Source organism: Chelonoidis abingdonii, chromosome 1, assembly GCF_003597395.2.
Source record: "Chelonoidis abingdonii isolate Lonesome George chromosome 1, CheloAbing_2.0, whole genome shotgun sequence".
Taxonomy (NCBI): domain Eukaryota; kingdom Metazoa; phylum Chordata; order Testudines; family Testudinidae; genus Chelonoidis; species Chelonoidis abingdonii.
Window position 1 is genome coordinate 366,222,620 of NC_133769.1, and position 22,584 is coordinate 366,245,203.

At 52.8% G+C, this 22,584-nt stretch overlaps 1 protein-coding gene across 1 annotated transcript in view; it reads right to left on the bottom strand.

Moving 5' to 3' along the window:
* Window positions 1-22,584, bottom strand: part of ATG16L2 (autophagy related 16 like 2) — a 70,440-nt gene that overhangs the window by 19,262 nt on the left and 28,594 nt on the right. Inside the window, exons 3-10 of the mRNA XM_075066884.1 lie at window positions 15,887-15,971; window positions 14,085-14,205; window positions 12,104-12,177; window positions 11,274-11,516; window positions 8,067-8,132; window positions 6,034-6,129; window positions 2,158-2,220; window positions 1,794-1,902 (exon numbers count right to left, since the gene is read on the bottom strand). Coding sequence (XP_074922985.1) covers window positions 1,794-1,902; window positions 2,158-2,220; window positions 6,034-6,129; window positions 8,067-8,132; window positions 11,274-11,516; window positions 12,104-12,177; window positions 14,085-14,205; window positions 15,887-15,971 — 857 coding nt within the window. The remainder of the gene's footprint in view (window positions 1-1,793; window positions 1,903-2,157; window positions 2,221-6,033; window positions 6,130-8,066; window positions 8,133-11,273; window positions 11,517-12,103; window positions 12,178-14,084; window positions 14,206-15,886; window positions 15,972-22,584) is intronic.

Here is a 22,584-nt window from a genome sequence, read left to right on the forward strand (position 1 = left end):
GGAATGCAGGGTGTATCGAGGGGGCTCAGGAAGGCGGCTGGGGTGCAGGAGAGGTGTGGCAGGGGGCTCAGGGCAGGGAATTGGGGTGCGGGGTGCAGGAGGGGCAGCCTCTGGTCTGGTTCTGCTTACCTGGAGCAGCTCTGGGGTGGCAGCAGCTCCCTACCTGCCTGCCCTGGCCCCGCGCTGCTCCGCGGAAGCAGCCAGCACCACATCGCTGCGGCACCTGGGGAGGGGAAACAGGGCTCTGCGTGCCCACCCTCCCCTGTGGGTACCTCCCCCAAAGCTCCCATGGCCACGTTCCTCGTTCGCCACAACGGGAGTTGTGAGGGGTGTGCCTGCAGGTGGGGGCAGTGACCCTCTGCCCCCTCCCCCGCCCCCACCCCAAGGCTACAGAGATATTGTGCCAGACACTTTGGGAGTAGCATGGTGTGACGAATTGGGAATGTTCTTGATGTTTGCTCTGAATACTGTGTTGGGCTAAGTGTCCTAGGCAGTTCTTAATATCTAGGTGTTGGGATAAGGGTGTGTGATTGCTGGCAGAGCAAGGGCCAGTGCACCTGAATGCCTGGCACTCATAACTGTCTCCTAGCACGATGCCTTGGGCCCCTCCTCTGCAAAGGTGCCAGCTGAAGGTGTTGGAGACAGAAAGGTCAGGTGACCTCCTGGCCCAGGAAAGGAGCTGAGCAGAGAGGAGGGATTGGGGGGGGTTGTTAGTCTGGAGCTGGTTGGGGTCGAGGAGTGAAGTGCAGACCTGAGGGTCTGGCTCACTGACCCCCAGAATGGACCCGGCCGAGGGGTCCGGTTCGCTGTATCTACAAGCTCTGTTTTAGACCCTGTTCCTGTCATCGAATAAACCTGTTTGTTTTACTGGCTGGCTGAGAGTCACTTCTGACTGCAAAGTGGGGGTGCAGGACCCTGTGGCTTCCCGAGGACCTCACCAGGGTGGGCTCACTGTGGGAAGCGCACGGAGGGGCAGAGGATGCTGAATGCTCCAAGGAGAGACCCAGGAGGTGAAGACGTGTGAGCTCCTTGCCCTGAACAAGTCTGCTCCAAGGGAGAGGAGGCTCCCCAAAGTCCTGACTGGCTTGGTGGGGAGCTGTTCCAGAGCATCGCCTGGTGACTCCGTGACACATGGGGCCTGCAGTTTCATGGGGGTGGCAATCCCATGGGCCGGATCCAAAGCCCTGACGGGCCGGATCCGGCCTGTGGACCATAGTTTGCCCACCCCTGAACTAAGGACCATCCCAAACCCTCCACTTTCCGCTCCAAGGCCCATGTCTTGGCTCCACAGACAAAAAAAAAAAGAGCAAGGTGTATATTAAAAAACCTACCCCCCTAAAGCCCTACCAAGCCTAGCCCCTCACTGCCATGCACATCCTGCTCCCCCTGGAGAGATGAGAGAACACACGTGACAGACGCTGGTCTGGTTACCGATGCATGAGTGGTCGATGCTCAGATACTATGGTGATGAGGGTGGTATAGGAAGCTAAGGAGAAAAGAATAAAACACAGCAGTTTGGGGCTGTCTAGAAGCTGAAAGTCTCCCTCTGGAGCAGGGTGGACAGCCTCCCGGGCCAGGGCAGTGGCTGATCTCCTTCCAGAGCGCCCTTGGCCGCAGCTGGTGCAGAGAACAATGTCAGAGGGGGTGCACCAGCGACCTGGAGACAAGGCATTTGCCAGGGGGAGCAAAGTGAGTGAGCGAGCGCCCGGGAGCGTGGCGGGCTCACGGGAGCAGGAGGGAGACACTGATCGGTTTGCCCATCCAGCACGTCCCCGGTGCCTCCGAGCTTTTACCTGGACATCGCTGACTCGGGACGGCAGGCAGGTGACGAGGCAGATGGGCATGGAGCAGTAGCGCACCTCCGAGCCACTGCTGATGGAGTTCCCTCGTTTCACCCTGAAACTAACGAGAGCGGGCCCAGGTCACAACATGAGCAGATGGCCTCTGGGGAACACGGGGCCCAACGCCAGCCCAGCTGAGCCTTGTCCCGTCTGAACGACGAGACATCACACCAGCAGAGGGCTGGGTGGGAGGGGAAATGGGGGTGGGAAAGGAGGACCCCTTAGACCCACCATTCAGTTGATGCTACCCAGACCTTTGGGAAGTGCATTAAATCACGGGTCCCCGGCGACACAGGACACCCGACAGCAAACTTACTCCAGCAGCCCCTTGAAGACATCCACGCACCGGGTCAGAGTCATGGACGTGGCAGAGGCCGATCTAGAGCGAAAGCCAAACAGAAAAGGAGGCGATGGATGAGCAAAGCACGGCTGGTAACGGGACGGGGCTGTTCTTTGGGTCACGGCTTGCCCAGCCCTCTGGGCAACACCCCCTTCTCCCACCCAGGCAGCGGGCCACAGGCCGGGTTGGGGGGCTGCAGCCGGTCACAGAGGAGAATGCTGCCCTCAAAGCCCGACGCAGACAAAGAGCTTGGCTCAAGCTGCTCTCAGGCCAATGGCAGCAAGGGGATGGCAAACCTTCACCTACCCACCTGGGACAACAGCTGGGACCCACTGAAACTAATGGGAGTTTTGCCATTGATCTTGATGGGACCAGGAGTTCACCTCTAGTGTCTCGTTCTCCGCCCTTTGGGGGAGATGTGATGCAGTAGAAACTGTCTGTGTGGGGGATGAGAGAGCCGGGGATGTCTTTAGGTGAGGGACAGGACCTAAGCCTGTAACCTGAGGCAGGTCGGGGGATAGAGGGTCAGCACCTTTGCCCGGGAAGCCAGTCAAAAGGAAGGGGCCGGCTGGAGGGAGGGAGTTCAGTTTCAGTTTTGGGCTGGGTGGTTGGAATTCAGGGAATCTGCAAAGGAACTAAGCTTCCTGAACCCCCAGAAGGACTTGATTGAGGGGTCCTGGCTGTGCTTCCAAGCTCAGCTGTAACCTGCATTCCTGTTGTCCAATAAACCTTCTGTTTTACTGGCTGGCTGAGAGTCACTGTGAGTCCCAGGAAGAGGGGTGCAGGGCTGGACTCCCCCATACTCCCTGACAGGAGGCCACTAGGGGGAGCTGTGCCACGCAGGAGCAAGTTTCTCTGGGAGTCTGGACCCAGTCACACTTGACCCCCTCCCCACCACTGCCTGCCGGGGGCCTCACCTCAATCCTGTCCTGTATTCTGGTCACTGTCCCTCCTGCGGGCCAGGAACTGGGGCAGGGAGGAGAAATGGAGGCTGCAGCTTGGCATTGGCAGTGCACCCCTGGGGGACTACAGCTGGGGACACAGTCCAGCGATCGCTAAGCGAGGGAGGGAGCTGGCTATTTGAGTTTTGCTCCTGCAGTGAAGACCAGCCCGGATGGTGCCACGATTCTGCAGGGCTCGGGGGCTAAAGAACCACCATCGTTTGAGTCAGGGCTTAAGCCAACCGCTGCTAGGGATCAGGGTAGGGGCCGTTTATCCCCCATCTGCTGCTGGCGGGGGTCTCACAGCTTCCCCTGAACAAGCTGGCGCTGGCCACAGGCAAAGCCAGACTGGGCTGGATGGACCCCGGGGCTGAGCCAGTCGGGCCAGCCCTACGGTGCCTGTGCCTTGTGTTTCTCCTTTGGGATAACAGAGAGTGAAGCATCCTAGCGCGAGCGCTTCCATCTGCTCTCCTCTGTCTCCCCTTACTCGCCCTGCCTTGGCCGCTCGGCCTGACCGCAGGCACCCAAGGGCGACCCATAGGAACCAGAGATGGGACTGGCCCGCTTGGCCACTGTCCCTCAGCCCACGGGAGGAATCAAGGCTGGTCTTTCCCTTGCACTGGGACAGAGCCTGAGTTTAGATGTCTAGGTAGAAAATACACCACAGTGGATGATCCAATCTTAGCTGAAGCAGCTGATTAGATCATAGGGTGGGAAGGGACCCAGGAGGCATTTTCCATCTGTAATCTCTATGGCTCGGTGATCTCTCAACGTGGGAATGATTTCACAGCCCAGCACATGGCACTGCTGGGCTCCTTCCCAGACCGGGGGAATACTCCTGTGTTTTCCACCCAGCTCAGCGTCTCTCTTCCTCAAAACTAGCCCAATATCCCACGGGAGATGACCGAGGTGCCGGAGAGAAGCTGGAGAGGGAGGGAGTGTTACTGATGGGGCAGTGAGCTGGAAGGGCCTGGTTTTTGCACTAGGCCGCTTGTGAACCTCAAGCGGTCTAAAGGCAGAATCCAGGCTGGTTGGATGCTTTTCCACACCCAACCGAAGCCGAACATCTCAGGCTGGAAATCTCTGGAGAACACACTCTCCCACGAGGCTACTCACACTCCTTGCTCCCTGGCAAGGCTAGGGCTTTCTATAAGCGTCGCTGTCCCCCTGTTGTACAGAAGGGGAAACTGAGGCAGCGTGAGGCAAAGGGACTTGCCTAAGGTCACAGAGCAAGTCAGTGCCAGAGCCAGGACTAGAACTCCTGGGTCCCAGCAACGTGATCTAACCAACCTCCCTCGCAAAGGCCGTGAGCCTGCAAGATGCTGGGGCAATGGATAGAATGGGCTTCTTGTGCTGAGCACTGGCCACTGCATTCTCAGAGGAGCTGCCTGAAAAACAGCAGCCAAATTTCAGAAGAAAAAGAGTCAATTAAACCTTTGGGATCCTCTAACATGGCTTGGGTTTGACGGGGGCTAAGCCTCTGTCCCAAATCTGGACCTTAGCGTCCAAAATCTGGGGGCTTAGCATGAAACTCCCCCAAGCTTATTACCAGCTTGGATTTGATATCGCTGCCACCAATCAGGATTCAGAGCTCCTGATAGCTCCAGTCTCCCCAAACCTTTTCCTGGGAGACCCCAAGACCCAGACCCTGAGCTCTCCCTTGTCTCCTCTTTTTCTCATCCCCAGCTTTCCCTCCCTGGGTTATCCTGGGCGATGCTGTACTTAAACTTCTTGAATACAAACCAGAGAGGGCAATCTACCTTCCCCCTGAGCTATGCATTCAACCTAGTCAAGCTAACACAAAAGATGTTCCCCCTCCCTTTGTCCGTAGCTTTTAACCAGAGAAAACCTCAACCAGGTTTTAAAAAGAAAACTTTATATAAAAGAAAGAAAATACATAGAATATAACTCTGCATTCAAATTCAAATACAGGGCTATTGCTTATAAGAAAATAGGAATAACCAGTCTGATTCAAAAGATTCCAATTTAACAGTCCAGCAAAGTACACACATGTAAATACAAACTACAATATCAACCTATTGCTTTTCCTTTTGTACTCACAACTTGGTAACAGCAGGGTAGAAAGAAGCTTGGAGATAGAAAGAAAAGCTGTTCTCTCATAGCCGAAAGAAACAAAGAGAGAAGGACAAAGCCAAAAACCTCCAGTGGTTCCCTCCCCTGCTTTGAAAAATCCGGTTTCCTGATTGGTCCTCTGGTCAGGTGTTTGGTTCCCTTTTCAGGTAAAAGAAACATTAACCCTTAGCTATTTATTTATGACAGCTCTTGTTTGATCTGGGCGGTTCACCCATCTCTAGTGCTTAAAAATAAAGAACAGGGGAACCGAAGAACAATCAAACAGGAATGGTGAGGGAGTCTAGTCTCACGGCAGCATCACCGTCTGGTAGGAGCCCCAGGGCCCAGCGGCCACTGAATCTGCACATCAGAACCGCAGACACGCGCAGGGCAGGACTACGTGAGCCCCAGGATCATTTCCTTTGCAAGCGATCACAGACTTTTTTCCGCCTTCCTCTCCAGTGCTGAGTGGGGGTCATCCTGCCTGGGTTAGTCCCTTTGCTGCAGGCTGAGGAGGGGTGGGAAAGGTGGGTTTCCTCTCTGATAAACACCGCACAGTGAGAACTTACCTTCCCCTTGTCCCCCCCAACATTCTCACACTGGCTGCTATACAGACACTTTGGGGCCTTACAAACCAGGCCAGGGACCTCCCTTAGATCCCACTGGATTGTTAAATGCCCTGAGACCGTGCACTAGTAAGGAAATCAATTCTCTTTATTTCCCACTAGTCTAGAGCTTGTATAGTGCCCACTTCGGGCCAGTCAGCGCAAACTCCTTGTGCACGTCTCTCTGGGCGCGCGGGTTCTCTCTCTGCCACGACCACACGGCAGCCTCCTACCTGAAGGGCCTTTTCCACAGCTTCTCGCAGCCCTCCAGTTCCACCAGCTCTCGGACGGGCACTTTCACCTCTGCCGGCTTCAGCTCGTCCGATTCCCTGTGGGGAGAACGAAGCAGCACGTTCGCCTGGGGGCTGGGTAAGGAAAGCCTCCCCGACGGCTCGTCTGCAGGCAGGGGTTGTACCCCTTCAACTAGCTCCGTTTAGAGTCTGCTGCCGTTGATGTGGCACAAAGGCAGTTAGCCCAGGACAATGGGGCGTAACCTTTATACCAACAGAACTGTGCCCACACCCAGGCCATGGCTGGCATCGGAATGCTTGGTGCTGTACCAGCAAAGTACTCCTAGCGTACAGGCTACCGGGGAAAGCACAGCTGTACTGGTCAAAGTGCTGTTTACCATTGTGATACAAAGGCCCCTGGGCAAAAAAACTGTCTCAGACCTGGCAAACTCACTACACCAAATACATTGCTTGCAGGGTATTTACCCGTAAAGGGTAACGTGTAAGGTCTCTATCAAAAGCTTGTGAATTGCCCATATGCAAGATCGGTGATGCGTGTACGGGTGATATTTAAGAGATATCGGAACTGTATTGCCATTTAATGGCCTTATGGGCTCAAGGTGAAAGGGAGTCACCAGGCAGAACTATTACTTGGCAATGGCCCCCCATCCCCTAGCCGGCGGGTGACGTCACGCGAGGCTCAGTCGTCTACCAGTGCCCCCGTCCCAGAATAGTCACTGGAAAACCATCAGCGACAACTGCAAACAATCAAAGCCACCTGGCCGTAAAAAGGAACGTGATCACCCTGCCCGTGAATAAAGACAAGGGACTGATTCTGTATAACACAGCGCAGGGAGAGGCCCTCTGCATCCGTTTCCCAAGGAGCTGTCTTGTGGAGCGGGGTGTTCGCTGAAAGCTTGACCCTGGTTCCTGTGAAACCAGCCAGCTCCGCAACAGGCTGAACTTAGGGGGCAAGCAACTTGATCAGATAAGAATGGGAACTATTAATGAGCGTCAGGACCAGTTTGTGCTCTGTGATTTTGTTTTGTATTGTCAATATCATCATGTCAGGAGACCTGGAATCCAACTACAAAACCATCCGGAGACCAATTATCACATGTCCCCTGAGATGAGAGGTGTGGATAAACGAAGGAATGCCCAGTAATGGGCCAATCACAGCCTTGCTGGGCTGGGGGTCATGAGCTTCAGGCTTCATTGGCAGAGTTCCCAAAGTCAGATCACGTCCACGGCCAGAGAACAAGAGCTTCTCGGCGGGACGCACGGTCATTTTTAACGTGTTTCGGTTGAGCCGTGGATATCCACTTGGAAGAGCAGCCGGCCAGCTTGTCTCTAAGCTCTGGAAGGCTGCTGACGTTGCCAAGGGCTGGTCTCCCACTACACCAGCACAGCAACACTGCTCAGGGTGTGAAAAGTCCACAGAGCTGTGCCCACCCCGCCTCCAGCGTGGGCAGTGCGAGGTCAAGGGGAAATTTCTTCCATCAGCCTCGCTGCTGCCCCTCGGGGAGGCAGGTTCCCTATGCCGATGGGAACTCCTCCGGTTGCTACAGGGAGTATCTACACTGCTGTCATGCTGTGTCTCCAAGTGGAGAGGCCCAGAGAGTCAAGCCAGGCAGATCGGCACTAGGACTGACCATGGCATCATGGCTCACGTGCCGCCAGCAGGGCCTTGCCTGCTCCATGCTAAGGAGCTTTTCTCCGCCTGCTTGGACAGAACCCAGGAGCCTCCTCGATTCCTACGCAGCATCCTGGGACGTGGGGTCTGGGGACGAGCTCAGGAGAACCAGCTGCAAGCAGCTAAGGAGCAGGTGCACTCCAGCTGGAGGCAGGGACGGGCACTGGCTGCTAACCACGCCCAGGGATGGGGCTTAAATGACTTCTTTTGAGACATACCATGTTGCCTTTTCCCAGTATGCCCCACCTCTCGGCAGGGCTGCATGACCATGAATCACCAGCCCTCCTGAGAACCCCAGGTCTGTCTCACCGCCTCGTCAGCACCCGGGGTCCCAGCTACTTACACATCAATACTGACAGTTCTCTTTGTCGCCTTCTTCAGCTCCCTGGACAGCCGGGCTTGCTTCACCCTACAAGGACAGACAGGACAAGCTGAGGGGGTTGGGATATACCGGCACGGCTTCTTCCCAGCTGCATGTCCCCTTTGCCAGGCTGCGTCCAGAGAGAGAGTTCAGAAACTTCCCCTCCTGGGCCTAGCCCTCAGGCAATTGCATCAGGCCTAGCAAAGGTGGGAGCAGAGCCAGGCAATCTCAGCCGTTACTGGGAGCAGGGCTGGAGGACACAGGGGGAAGGACATCTGTATCCAGTCTACAGCAAGCAGCTCCAAAACTAAGAACGGCCAGACTGGGTCAGACCAATGGGTCCATCTAGCCCAGTAGCCTGTCTTCCGATAGTGGCCAGTGCCAGGTTCCCCAGAGGGAATGAACACAGCAGGGAATCATCAAGTGATCCATCTCCTGTCGCCCATTCCCAGCTTCTGGCAGTCAGAGGCTAGGGACACGCAGGCTGTGGGGTTGCATCCTGACCATCTTGGCTAATAGCTAGGGCTGTCGTGCAATTAAAAAAATTAATCATGCGATTAATCACAGTGTTAAACAATAATTGAATACCATTGATTTAAATAGTTTCGGATGTTTTCTATATTCTCAAATATACTGATTTGAATTACAACACAGAATACAAAGCGTACAGTGCTCACTTTATATTTGCTTTTTATTACAAATAACTTGCACTGTAAAAAAACCAAAAGAAATAGTATTTTTCAATTCACTTCATACAAATACTGTAGTGCAATCTCTTTACCGTGAAAGTTGAACCTACAAATGTAGAATTATGTGCAAAAAAATAGCTGCATTAAAAAATAAAACAAATGTAAAATTTTAGAGTCTGCAAGTCCACTCAGTCTACTTCTTGTTCAGCCAATTGCTCAGAGAAACAGTTTCTTTACATTTGCAGGAGATAATGCTGCCCGCTTCTTGTTTACAATGTCACCTGAAAGTGAGAACAGGCATTCTCGTGGCACTGTTGTAGCCAATGTCGCAAGATATTTATGTGCCAGATGCGCTAAAGATTCATGTGTCCCTTGATGCTTTGACCACCATTCCAGAGAACATGCGTCCATGCTGATGACGGGTTCTGCTCAGTAATTATCTAAAGCAGAGCAGACTGATGCATGTTCTTTTTCATCATCTGAATCAGTTGCCACCAGCAGGTTGATTTTCTTTTTTAATGGTTCGGGTTCTGTAGTTTCTGCATCAGAGTCTTTTAAGACTTCTGAAAGCTTTGTCTCTCTCAAATTTCAGAAGGCACTTCAGATCCTTAAACCTTGGGTCAAGTGATGTAGCTATCTTTAGAAATCTCACATTGGTACCTTCTTTGCGTTTTGTCAAATCTGCTGTGAAAGTGTTCTTAAAACAAACAACATGTGCTGGATCATCATCTGAGACAGCTATAACATGAAATACACTGTTACCTTGATATAACACCACCCAATATAATATGAATTTGGATATAACGTAGTAAAGTTCGATATAACGCGGTTTCACCTATAACGCGGTAAGATTTTTTGGCTCCCGAGGACAGCGTTATATCGAGGCAGAGGTGTATATGGCAGAATGCAGATAAAACAGAGGAGGAGACATGCAATTCTCCCCCAAGGAGTTCAGTCACAGATTTAATTAACTCATTTCTTTTTAACAAGCATCATTGGCATGGAAACTTGTCCTCTGGAATAGTGGCCGAAGCATGAAGGAGAATATGAATATTTAGCATCTCTGGCACATAAATCCCTTGCAATGTCGGCTACAAAAGTGCCATGCAAATGCCTGTTCTTCTTTCAAGTGACATTGTAAAGAAGAAGCAAACAGCATTATCTCCCATAAGTGCAAACAAACTTGTTTGTCTGAGCAATTGGCTGAACGAGAAGTAGGACTGAGTGGACTTGCAGGCTCTGAAGTTTTACATTGTTTTGGTTTTGAGTGCAGTCATGTAACAAAAAAAACCCTACATTTGTAAGTTGCACTTTCCCAACAAAGAAATTGCACCACAGTACTTGTATGAAGTGAATTGAAAAATACTGTTTCTTTTGTTTATCGTTTTACAGTGCAAATATAATAAAAAATAATATACACTTTGATTTCAATTACAACACAGAATACAATAGATATGAAAATGCAGAAAAAATCTAAAATATTTAATACATTTCAATTAGTATTCTATTATCTACTGGGATTAAAACTGTGATTACTCGCAATTAATTTTTTTAATCACGATTAATTTTTTTGAGTTAATCGACACCCCGACTAAGAGCCATTGGTGGGCCTATCCTCCATGAACTCATCTCGTTTCTTTTCAAATCCAGTTCTAGTTTTAGCCTTGACCCCATCCCCTGGCACCAAGATGCACGGGTTGACTGTGCCTTGCAGCGCTGTGCCATGCAAGCTAGAGACCACCCATGGCTGGAGATATTATTAGGGCTTCTGTCTTCCTCATGGGGACGCAACACAGCTGGCGGCTGGCCGGAAGCTCAAACAGAGGGCAATGGAACAGCAGAAGGCGCCAGAGTCAAGAAGCAGGATGGCCCAGTGGTTAGGACACTGGCCTGGGACATGCGAATCTTCGGTTCAAGGCCTTCCTCTGCCACAGACTGCCCATGTGACCTTGGGTCAGTCCCTTAACTGCTCTGTGCCTCAGTTTCCCCATCCGTATAGCAGGCATAAGAGCCCAGCCCTGCATTACAGGGGGGCTGGGAGGATAAGGTCATTAAAGACTGAGAGTCACTCAGATACTAAGGTGCTTATCTGGCCCCATCACCCTCGCTAGACAGCCAGCACATGGCATGTCCATGGCCCACTGATAACCTCATTCCCCAGCCTTTGGATCAGCTGCAAAATCCCACCGAAGGGCTCCCACTGGCCTCAGCCAGTGCATTCCCCGCTCCAGGACACTGACACAACCCATCACTCCATGGGGCAGGCAGGGCCGCAGGGACTGTGAGCAGAGCCTTGCAGATTGTCTGCCTTGTCCTCATCCTCTGCTCCAATCCCCTGCACTGCATGGTCCATCCTTCCGGTGGAGGAGGGCGGGGCAAAATTCCCACCTGCCCTGGGCCTCTGCAGCAGCACCTCCCTCCAGGTCTGCATGCCCTGTGCCCCCCACCAGCCCAGGCGAGTCGCTCTCATACGCTGGGCAGCGACAGACCCTTAACCAACCTCTCGTTCTTCTTGTTCTGGTGCTTGGCAGCCTCCACTTTCTTCCGCACCAGGCTCTCAATCAGCTGCTGCTCCTTCTCGGCTGCTCGCCGCAGCTCCTCCTCTCGGAGCCGATAACGCTCATGAAGCGCATCGTATTCCACCTTCCTGGCACAGTTCCCGCTGCCCAGATCCTCCACCCGGCCCTTCAGCTGCTGATGCTCTGCCTCCAGCTCAGAGATCCGCCCGCTCAGGGACGCCAGCCTGAGCCAAACCAAGAGACAGTGCTCTAGGGAATGGGCTCCCCCTGACTTGCAATCCAAACTTTTATCAGCACTCCTGAAAGTGAGCCCCTAGACTGGAACAACTGCCATCTGGATCACCACCAGGGATTGAACCTGGGGCCTCCCGAGTTGAGAGCACACGCCTCTCCAGCTTGAGCTAAAGGCTTAACTCCCTTAGTGGGGAACTGTAGCAGACTCATATCCTCTGTGGATCAGGCAGTGGGGGAAAACACACAACGTAGGCTGAAAGTCAATAACTGGCTAGAGCGAGGCATGCACTGTATGGGTTTCTCTGCCACACACCCAGCTTGCTGGGTGATCTCTGCAGGGCTAGGAGGAGTAAAGAGCAGTAAACATTTACTGCCATTAAAGCTGGCCGCTCAGATTGTGATTCCAACACAGGAGGAGGTCTGCAGGGGAAGGAGGGGGCAGTTTTGCAGAGCAGACCTGCCCCCTCATGCTAGTTAAATAAACAAGTGTCCGTATAAAATAAGCCCCAAGGAGAAAGGCACTGGAAGGAAGCCGTGTTAAATCAGGTGCACCCAGGAGTTTGGGGAGCATCCTTACCTCGTTTTCTGCTCCTGCAGTTTACATTCTTTGGCCTTGAGTAATTTGCTCAGTTCAATAATTCGATACGCCAGCTGCAAACGAGAGAGAGATTTCCAAGGCCAGGTGATCTTCCAAAGAGAAACACAAGTATGCGAACGCAGCTTTCTCGAGTGCTGTGGAGCACACGAGGCAGAGCTGGGTTGAGTAATAAACTGGACTGCACCTGAGATTGTGGTGTGTGTGGTGGGATACAAGGATGATGACAGATGGGAGGTTTTTGTTGCTCACTTGCATGACAACACTCAGACTCTCTTTTAGTGGACCAACTTCTTGTCTCTCTCACCTACTGGAGTTGGTTCAACAGAAGATATTGCCTCCCCCACCATGTCTCTCTAACATCCGTGACTGACACAGGTACCACACCACTGCCTATAGCGCTCAGCCTGCTCTTCCTATTAACAAGCCACTTCCAAGCTATAGGAACAAACTAAAAAGTCTGGGCGCTCCTTGTAGAGAGTGATTTTCCAGCTGCCAGAATTGCAGATGGGTTCCCCAGTTGCTCTGTAATCTACAGCCTCCATAATGGTACTGTCCATAGTTCTACAGAACATAAGAATGGCCAGACTGGGTCAGACCAAAGCTCCATCTAGCCCAGTGTCCTGCCTTCCGACAGAAGCCAATGCCAGGTGCCTGAAGTGGAATGAACAGAACAGGTGATCATCAAGTGATCCACACCCTGTTGCCCAGTCCCAGCTCGGGACACCATCCTGCCCATCCTGGCTAATAGCCATTGATGGACCTATCCGCCATGAATTTATCTAGTTCTTTTTTGAACCCTGTTAGTGTCTTGGCCTTCACCTCCTCTAGCAAGGAGTTCCACAGGATGACTGTGCGCTGTGTGAAGAAATACTGCCTTTTGTTTGTTTTAAACCTGCTGCCTATAAATAAATCCAGCAAAGCTGAGCGCTCTGCAATACCACGTCCTGCCTCCTTTGCAAGTGCACAGTCCTGCTTACTAGGGGCACTACCTAGCCCTAGGGCTGGCAACAGTCCCGTATTACAAGGGATGTCCCTTATTTAAAGAGACGCCTTTTCTCCCATATTTCAGCATGTTTTAAAAATGTTCTCATTCTGCAAAGCCAGCACGGTGATTTCCTTACCTCCCTCTGCTCGAACGTTTGTAAAAATCACACCAGGTTGCAATGCAGAATCAGGCCTGTGATTTACGGACTCTGTACCTATTGCGCAGAGGCTCCCATACTAAGGGGGTGCAATATGATTATCGGGGGGCACAAAGAGATGATGGGATCACGCTGAAAGGCTGGAGTCAGGAGGGGGCTCTGTCTGGCAAGGGACGTGGACAGGGCTCTGTGCAGGTAATTCCGGCTTCCAGGAATAGGCTTCCCGCCCACCTCCATCTCCACCAAACAGCAGTCATACTCCTCGCCTGGGGCCATTGGCAGAGACCCTGCGAGCACGGAGGCTACACCCTGACCCCCGCTAGGCACAGCCCCCTCCAGACCCTGGCCCTTCAGCGCAGCTCCAGGACACACAGTCCCGTCCACTTGCTCTGCCAGGCAGGCCCTGCGCAGGGAAAGCCGAGGGGCTGCTGAAAGGGCTGAAATCAGCAGGGGGCCGTACTCATGGGTGCCTCTTTCCACTCCCCTCCCGACCTCGCTGCTTTGTCCGCTCCCGCAGCTGGGCCCAGGCCACCAAGACAGCCTGACCACTGCAGGGAGAGGAAGTTTCCTCAACTGCCAACAAGGTCTGTACCCCCCCAAGCCCTATGTGGGACTGGGCACCCCACCCCTGGCACTGGTGGGCCCAAGTTACTTCCTCCCCCATGCAGGGGCTAAGAAAAAACAGTCCCAGATTTTTTGAAAGACATTGGCAACTCTATAGAGACACCAGCCCCTGCTAAGAGTTGTACAAACCAGAGCAAATGACAATCCAGGGCCACAAGAGCTGACACGCGGTGCCTTCCCTCACCTCTACGTACCTCCCCACTGACACCTTTCATCTCCGCAATTTGTCCCTGGTACTTTATCTTCAGGGTCTGCAGCGCTTCTGGGGAGCCCAGGCCTGGCTCCAGCACGGAGCCGTTAGTTTCCCGCCCTGACCTATAGACAGAGCAGGTTAAAAAACAAAACCAAAGTCACATCTGAGCATGCAGCTGCTGAGTTTGCAGCACAGGTTAATGAAAATCTGCCTCCCCCAGGAGCACGGGGCAAATTCTTGAGGCAGAGGAGCAATCCCACCGGGGCAGGGTGCAAGAAACAGAGGGCAAAGTTGCAATGAATTGTTTTGCTTTGTGCATTTTGGAAAAAAAAATAAAGCAGAGCCTGAACTTCAGCACGCCCGCCATTTTCACTGGGAAACAGCCCAGCTTCTGCTTTTTTGCAGCTGAAAATTATAATGTAAACACAGGTGTTTCTGCTCTGCGAAGCCAAACTGCCTCTAGCAAAGACGTCACGTATCAGAGCGGTAGCCATGTTAGTCTGGATCTGCAAAATCAGCCAAGAGTCTTGTGGCACCATATAGACTAACAGACATTATGGAGCATAAGCTTTCGTGGGTGAATACCCATTTCGTCGGATGTGAAGTGGGTATTCACCCACGAAAGCTCATGCTCCAAAACGTCTGTTAAACTATAAGGTGCCACAAGACTCTTGGCTGCCCTAGCAAAGACGGTCTCTCCTGCCCCGCTGCCCTCAACGAGGTGTGACGCCGAGGGCCTAATGAAACAACAGGAGGACTGGCTTCTCCGTTGCTTTAACCAGGATAGTCAATGCAGACACATTCAGTGCAGACAATGCAACATTAAAAATATCTGTTTTGCCATCTCAAAGTCAGGGAGTGCAAAAGCCAAGCGCTCCTGCTGCAACGTCAATCATGCTATAGTGCACCTGCCGTGGATTTTGTGGTGTGCGTAACTAAGGCAAGTCCAGCAAGCTGCTCACTAATACACCCATGCAAAGTGGTCGAGTTATCTTTATCTTGATCTTTGCATAACGGAACTGTTGTTAAAGGTTAGCTGTGCAACATTACCATTGTCAGATAGACCAGATGCTGTGCCCCGACCTCGTCAGCTGGGATAAGCGCGGCAGAATATGGCTCACAGATTTTGGTGCGGTGAGAGAGCAAAAGACACCTGCACGCAGGAGGATTGCTTTGTTCACCTCTTGCAGTGCAGCTAATTCTGGGGTGGAAAATCGGCCGCTCTTAAACACACAGCAGTTTGGGGCAGGACGTGAAGCAGCAAAACACTATCAAACTGAAGCTGCAGAGGGGATCTAGGAAGGCTGAACATAATTCCCAACAATGCAATCTGGCCTGGCCCCCAGGCTTAACCTCCCCTTACTCTTGCACAAAAGTCACTTGGGCTCGATGGTCCAGATCACTAAGTGACTAACCTCTCCTCTGAAAGACAACAGCAGCAGCTCAGCACTGACAGAGGAGAAAGCTTGGCTCTGTCCATGCTGAGCCACTTCCCTCTCTTACTCAGCTGGGGAGCCAGGAACCGGTGTCTGGCTGACTCAGTGGATTTTTGTTGGAAAGGAAGAAAGATCTGATTGTGAAAGCCCCCCTCTCCCCAGGGCACGGATAGCCACTGCTAGTCAGAGGCATTCAGTGCTGCAAGAGACCAGGGAAAGGGTCAGCTACGCATGCCTATGAGCTTCCAAAGATAACAGTGCGGCCGCTGTAGGGGCAGCGAGGATACATCCTGGTGCTGCTGGCCCTGGGAAGCTGTCGCACCTTCTCCATGCCTGAGGAGGAAGAAGTCGGAGCCATTCTACTTACCTAGGGGCTTGTAGATCAAAGGACTCAGCCTGTAGCTTCTCTGTGAAATGCACCAGCAAGCTGGACTTTTCCAACAGTTTGGTATCTGCAAGGAAGCAAAGAGAAGCAGGGCATGGGGACCACAAGCGTCGTGCGCGGGCAAGGGGGGGCCATTCATCAGAACCCCTTCTCTGAAACCAGACACGGTAGAACCCCCAACTCTGCGAGTTCTAGAAGGAGCCTTCTGCCACCAGCTTAACGTACAATTTATCCACCTGCAAAAAAAGGGGTGACCAGGCCAACGGGTCTTCTTCCATCTCTACTTTCTATTATTGTGAACTTCAAGGGGCCGGCGCATGGCTGTAATGCAGTGAGACTAGGCCTGCTTATGGGTCATGCCTCCCAAAGAAAAGTGTCCACACCATGCCTGGGCAGAGCAGGGGATCGGCGGTCAGGATTCCTGGGTTCTGGTCCCAGCTCTGTTCAGGAATCTCTGCAGGACACTGTGTGTTGGGTGCCCAACTTATTGTTATTTGTTAGTTGTATTAGCGTCGCGCCTACAAGACCAGGATCCATTGGGCTGCACAAACAAAGAGACAGTTCCTGCCCCATAGAGCTTGGGACACTCAGGTTTTCAGGGGGTCTAGGGGAAATCAGTGGGTGACTGGGTGTCCCAGCACATTTGGAAGTCAGGGACCAGCTGTTCCACGGTGGGTGCCCCAAAAATGGAGGGACCCAAAAATCAGAGGCCACTTCTGAGCATTTCAACCTGAGTCTATCTAGACCTTGGTTCCCCCACTTGGGGTTAATGGCAACGCACCTCCCAGGGTTGGGGTGAGGTTTAAATGTTTGTGGCGCACTCGGAGATCCTTGGAGAACAGCCTGTCACCGCTAAGTACATCCACGGTTTGTAAGCAGCGTGTTAGTTGTGATCACACAGCAGCTCTTTTCACAACCCAGCCATGATTCAGCAGAGGTGTGTCCCAGTAGGCCATGCTGTTTATCGCTGTGCGCTGGGAAACCCCCGGTAGCTTAGCAGGACACAACATGCCTGGAGGACACACACGGCACCGTTCTGCACGCGGTTGGGAGGAAGGTGCAGCAGCCAAACTGGTTACACAGGTATAATTCAGTTGTCAGACAAATAACTGGTCTAACTTGGATACATCAGGAAAAACAAACAAAACCACGTTGCAGCCAGGCTGCTGGCCAGGACGGCAGGTGTTCTGCTCCCTGGCGACTAACCAAGCGTTAACCCTGCCGCGCAGTTTCAAAGTCCACCTTGTCACCAGCTGTAAAAATAGGGCAAAGTCTTAGGGCTTGTCTACACTACACAAGGAGGCGGACTTAATTTAGGTCGACCTACAGCCACCCCGGTAATTCAATCGGCTGTTGGAGTCCATACAACCCTCCTCCTGAAGCGGAAGGGTCCCCTCACCAGGAGTGCTTGCACCTACTAAGGTCAGGCATTGTGGGGCACTGACAGCCGAGCATGGGGCACTGACAGTCATACGGGTCTCATGGCTGGAGCCCCCTATCCATGGCCAAGTGACAGCCCCCTGCCGTGACCCCCTTCCCGCCCCCCCGCAGCTGAATTTCACAGCACAGAGCCTGCCAGCAGTGAAACTGACTGACTTGTAACTGTCACACTGCTACTGTCTCTGCAGAGCAGCAGCACCCTGACAGCTCAGTGCCGGGGCTCAGAGTGGGGAGCCCAGGCAGCAGCCAGGCTGGGAACTGGGAGCCGGGAAGTAGCCTGGTTCCCAGCAGGTAGCCGGGCTCTACCTGGAGCCCCCGAATCCACCCTGGGGGTTACAGCAGCCGGAGCTGCCAGCCAGGCACAGGGCTCTCAGCAGGAAATCTACCAACCTTTCCTATCAATTCACAGCCGTGAAACTGACAAGCATTTTAGCCAACCGCCAATGTAAGTAAGTGTCTACAGGACACTGTGTGGCCCTAACTACACCGACAGAAGCCTCACGCCTCGGGGGGTGGGTGGGTATGATGTCGGTGTGGGAGGGCAGGAGCATGGCTGCAGCATACACACTGACATCGTTAATTCGACATAAGCTGCCTTACATCCATCTAACTCTGTAGCGCAGCCCAAACCTTACGGCGTACCCAGGGCTCCTGGATACGGAGCATTAGGAGGGCAGGGTTATGGTGGCCTCCCTATTGTTGGAGTCAAGTGGGACAACCAGCTTTTGAATGTTTCTGAATCATAACATTCAAACACCAGTAGGAGAACACTTCAACCTCTCCGGTCACTCAGGAACAGACTTGAAGGAGGCAATTTTGCAACAGAAAAGCTTCAAAAACAGACTCCAATGAAAAACTGCTGAGCTTGAATTGATATGCAAACTAGATACCATCAATTTAGGCCTGAATAGACACTGGGAATGGCTGAGCCATTACACACATTGAATCTACTTCCCCATGTTAAGTATCTCACAGCTTCTTGTCAAACTGTCTGAAATGGGCCATCTTGGTTATCACTACAAAAGTTTTTTTCCTCCTGCCGATAATAGCTCATCTTAATTAATTAGCCTCTTAGAGTGGGTAGGACAATTCCCACCTTTTCATGTTCTCTGTAAGTTTATATATCTCCTCACTATAAGTTCCATTCTATGCGTCCGATGAAGTGGGCTGTAGCCCATGAAAGCTTATGCTCAAATACATTTGTCAGTCTCTGAGGTGCCACAAGTACTCCTGTTCTTCTTTGTAAGTTTCTTGCTGGGGAATCTGATCAGAGGGAAAGGAATGAAATCCAACCGGCTATGAGAAAACAGTTTGTCCAACAAGCTCTCGGGGGCTGAAGCCCTGACAATCCGACCAAGGGAGATTGCAGGAAATGGTGGGTGAGATTTTAAAGATGTCAGCAAAACAGCAACACACACCAAGGAGTCCAGTACTTTAAAGGTTCCCTTAAAATGAAAGCCAGGTGAGTAAGATTCGGTGGGTCCGATGTTACAAGCTATTTTTCCACATGCCATGCGCACAAAGGAGAGGACTTAGCTCCGTTCAGCTGTAGGTCTCCACAGATACAAGTATTATTACCCTAAGTTTACAGATGGGCAAATCATTTCCCCTCTCTTGCCTCAGTTTCCCCAAGGTCACTCAGCAGAAGAGCCATGAAAAGACCCAGGTCTCCTGAGTCCCAGCCCAGTGTTCTATCCACTAGGCTATGTTGTCAGAAATGCCAGAGCAGCAGTTCCCTGAACTGGCAAGGATGGAAAACCTGATCCCATGGGAGAAAGGATTCGAACAGGGATCTACCTCCTCTCCAGTGAGTGCCCCGACCAGTGGGCTATGGGATGTATACAGTTGTATCATTGTAATGATTAAATATTAATTCAGGCAGAAAGGAATGAGAATTACTTTACAGCCTAGTGGTGAGGGCAGTCACCTGAGGGGTGGTAGGTCCATAAGAACATAAGAATGACCTTACTGGGTCAGACCAAAGGTCCATCTAGCCCGGTATCCTGTCTTCTGACAGTGGCCAATGCCAGGTGCCCCAGAGGGAATGAACAGAACAGGGAATCATCAAGTGATCCATCCCCTGTTGCCCATTCCCAGCTTCTGGCAAACAGAAGCTAAGGACAGCATCCCTGCCCATTCTGGCTAATAGCCATTGATGGACCTACCCTCCATGAACTTACCTAGCTCTTTTTTGAACCCAGTTATGGTCTTGGCCTTCACAAAATCCTCTGGCAAGGAGTTCCACAGGTTGACTGTGTATTGTGGGAAGAAATACTTCCTTTGGTTTGTTTTAGACCTGCTGCCTATTATCCCAGCTCGCATCCCTTCTCACGATCAGCCAGAGGTAGGACTTGAACCGGGGGGTCTCCCACCTCCTGGCTGAGTTCACAAACCACTGAGCTCTTACGTCACTTTACGGAGCTGGGCCTTCAGCTCTCTGATCCCCTTCTGTAAAACAGAGCCAAGGTTGCCTGCCTCAAACGGAGGGTGGATGATTCATTCCTTAGACTCTCTGAAGAGTTGGCATGGCTCTTAAGCTTTCGGGACCTAATTCTGGGCTCTCTCTGCTCTGGTCTAGTGCTGCAAAGAGGCTGGACAGCAGCACTAGGGGAGACCAGAGGAGGCATAGCTGGATCCTAAACACCAGCGTCCACAGAAGCTGCAAGCAGAGAGGCCAAGCCAGGGCAGGTGTGGCTGCAGCATGTTGTGCTCCGGCGATCCTCAGCTGGTAGATTGCCTTAGGGAGCAGTGCACTTTTGAGCAGCCCCTGGACACAGAACAGGCCCCAGGATCAGAGAGCTCCCATCTCACCTGTCCTCAGTAGAGGCTGGGGGGAGCCGAGAACATGGCCTTTGATAGCAAAGCGTAAGAACGCATCAGACGACGAACGGCCTGGGGCTTTTACATGTCACATTTGGGTCTAGGCTACTGAGAGCTTCAGCGCAGAACGAGCCACCTCCCTTGCGATCACTGGAAGGCGCACGAGCCAGATGTGGGTGCAGGGAGAGGAAGTCTGGCAGGAGGATCTCCTGGTGGTGCAGGGATAGTCACACATCAACCCCTGCATCCTCCAGTGAAAGGAGGGACCACTCTGCTTGAAAATACCCCACCTGAGAAATGACACTTCGCTCTACCCACCTTCCAAGCCCTTTCACAAGCATTAGCTAATTAATCTTCAGCTCCCCTGGGAATAAGCAAGCCCTGCATGCATTAGCATGGGAATCAGTTCCCCCATTACTACAGGGCAGCCACCTCTGGTGCGGAGTATGGCAGCTGTTTGATAAAGCACAGCTAGAGTTTAGGAAGGGAAGAAAAATCCCAATGCCAAATGCCACTGCCAGGGGAATCTGAGGTAGCAGATGGTAACTAGCCAGGCTCCCCTGCTCTAGTGGCACGTGCCTAGGGGGTGTCAATGCGCAGAGGTGGGTACCACCCCCAGCAGACAGCACCTGGCCCAGGAGCAGTTTCTGCTGACAGCCAACGCGTGTCTCTCAGTCTGTGCCTGGTGTGAGGCTGGAGCCTTAGGCAGAAAACCCTGGGTGCCCTGTGTGACAAACTGGGACTGTTCTTAATGTTTGCTCTGAACACTGTGTTGGTGCCTCAGTGTCCCCTAGGCAGTTCTTAAGTATCTTGGTGGTGGGATAAGGGTGTGTGATTGCTACAGAGGAAGGGGCCAGTGCCCCTAAATGCCGGGCACTCTGTCTCCTAGCAACTGATGGCCTGGGCCCCTCCTCTGCAAAGGTGCCAGCTGAAAGTGTTGGAGACAAAGGGATCAGGTGACCTCCTGGCCCGGGAAAGGAGCTGAGCAGAGAGGAGGGGCTGGAGGGAGGTTAGTCTGGAGCTGCCTGGGGATAAGGAGTGAAGTGCAGACCTAGGGGTCTGGCTCACTGCCCCCCAGAATGGACCCGGCCGAGGGGTCTGGTTCGCTGTATCTACAAGCTCTGTTTTAGACCCTGTTCCTGTCATCGAATAAACCTCTGTTTTGCTGGCTGAGAGTCACGTCTGACTGCAAAGTGGGGGTGCAGAACCCTGTGGCTTCCCCAGGACCCCGCCTGGGTGGGCTCGCTGTGGGAAGCCCACGGAGGGGCAGAGGATGCTGAATGCTCCAAGGAGAGACCCAGGAGGTGAAGACGTGTGAGCTTCTTGCCCTGAACAAGTCTGCTCCAAGGGAGAGGAGGCTCCCCAAAGTCCTGACTGGCTTAGTGGGGAGCAGTTCCAGAGCATCGCCCGGTGACTCCGTGACACCCTGCCCCATAGCCTGCCCCAGCTCCTCTCAACTCCACTGGGAACCAGATCAGCTGGGAGCGAGCTGGCTGCTTTCAAATGTGGCTGGCTCTGCTCCGGGCAGCTCTGCTCAGCGGCAGCTCCTTGTTCCACAGCATTTACTCTTCAGCCCTAGTGCTGCAGTCTCAGCCTGGCCCGAATCCACATTTCCTGCAGGGCAGGGCTTTCCCCTCCTACGCCGCTGGCCCCCGGCTCTCATGCTCCCCTGCCCTCTGGGTCTCATGGCAGTGCCACTCTGTGTCCTCCCGCTGATGGCCCTGCCCACCCCAGCATGCTGGGGGTGAGCACCCCTCCTCACGCTGCTGGTGGTGCAGCTCCATCAGCCATGCAAAGCGCACAGGTGTTCCATCCAGACCTGCTCCAAGCAGGTCACTGGTGCAAATTCATCAGTCCTGCATGCACTCACTCACCCTCCGTTGCTGCCACACGTGCCCAGACACAGCAACGGTTTATAGCTCTGACCCTCGGGTTTCAACCATAACCTCAAATCCAGCCAACGCTTCTTCCTGCTGAGGCTAGTTCTAATACGAGTCCCCTGCCACTTCCCCGGGGGTATGGGGGATATTGCAGAGATCTTAAAAGCCCACATCCAGTCCGCCTGATGTGGATGCCCCAAGGCACGGTTCACAGAAAGAAGGTTTACTCTGGGCTTCTTAAGCAAGTTTCCCCCTCCGATCACTGTTGTCCACCATGCTGGCTACCACGCTCCACCCTAGAAGTGGTTGCATTTCAGCAGTGCCGTACACATAAAGCTCATGCGGTACTTTGGGCTCCATCAGGATGGGTTTGTGGGGGGTGTTCATAGAACATAAAATATTACCTGACAATCCAGTCCTGCTCAGATCTCCCCCATGCTTGCAAGCAAGACTCACGGCATTGCAGTGCCGCTGTCCTGTGCTGTACGTGGCCCTGCCTGCGCTATGGCTTTTAACTGAGTTTGCAACCAGCTGATAACA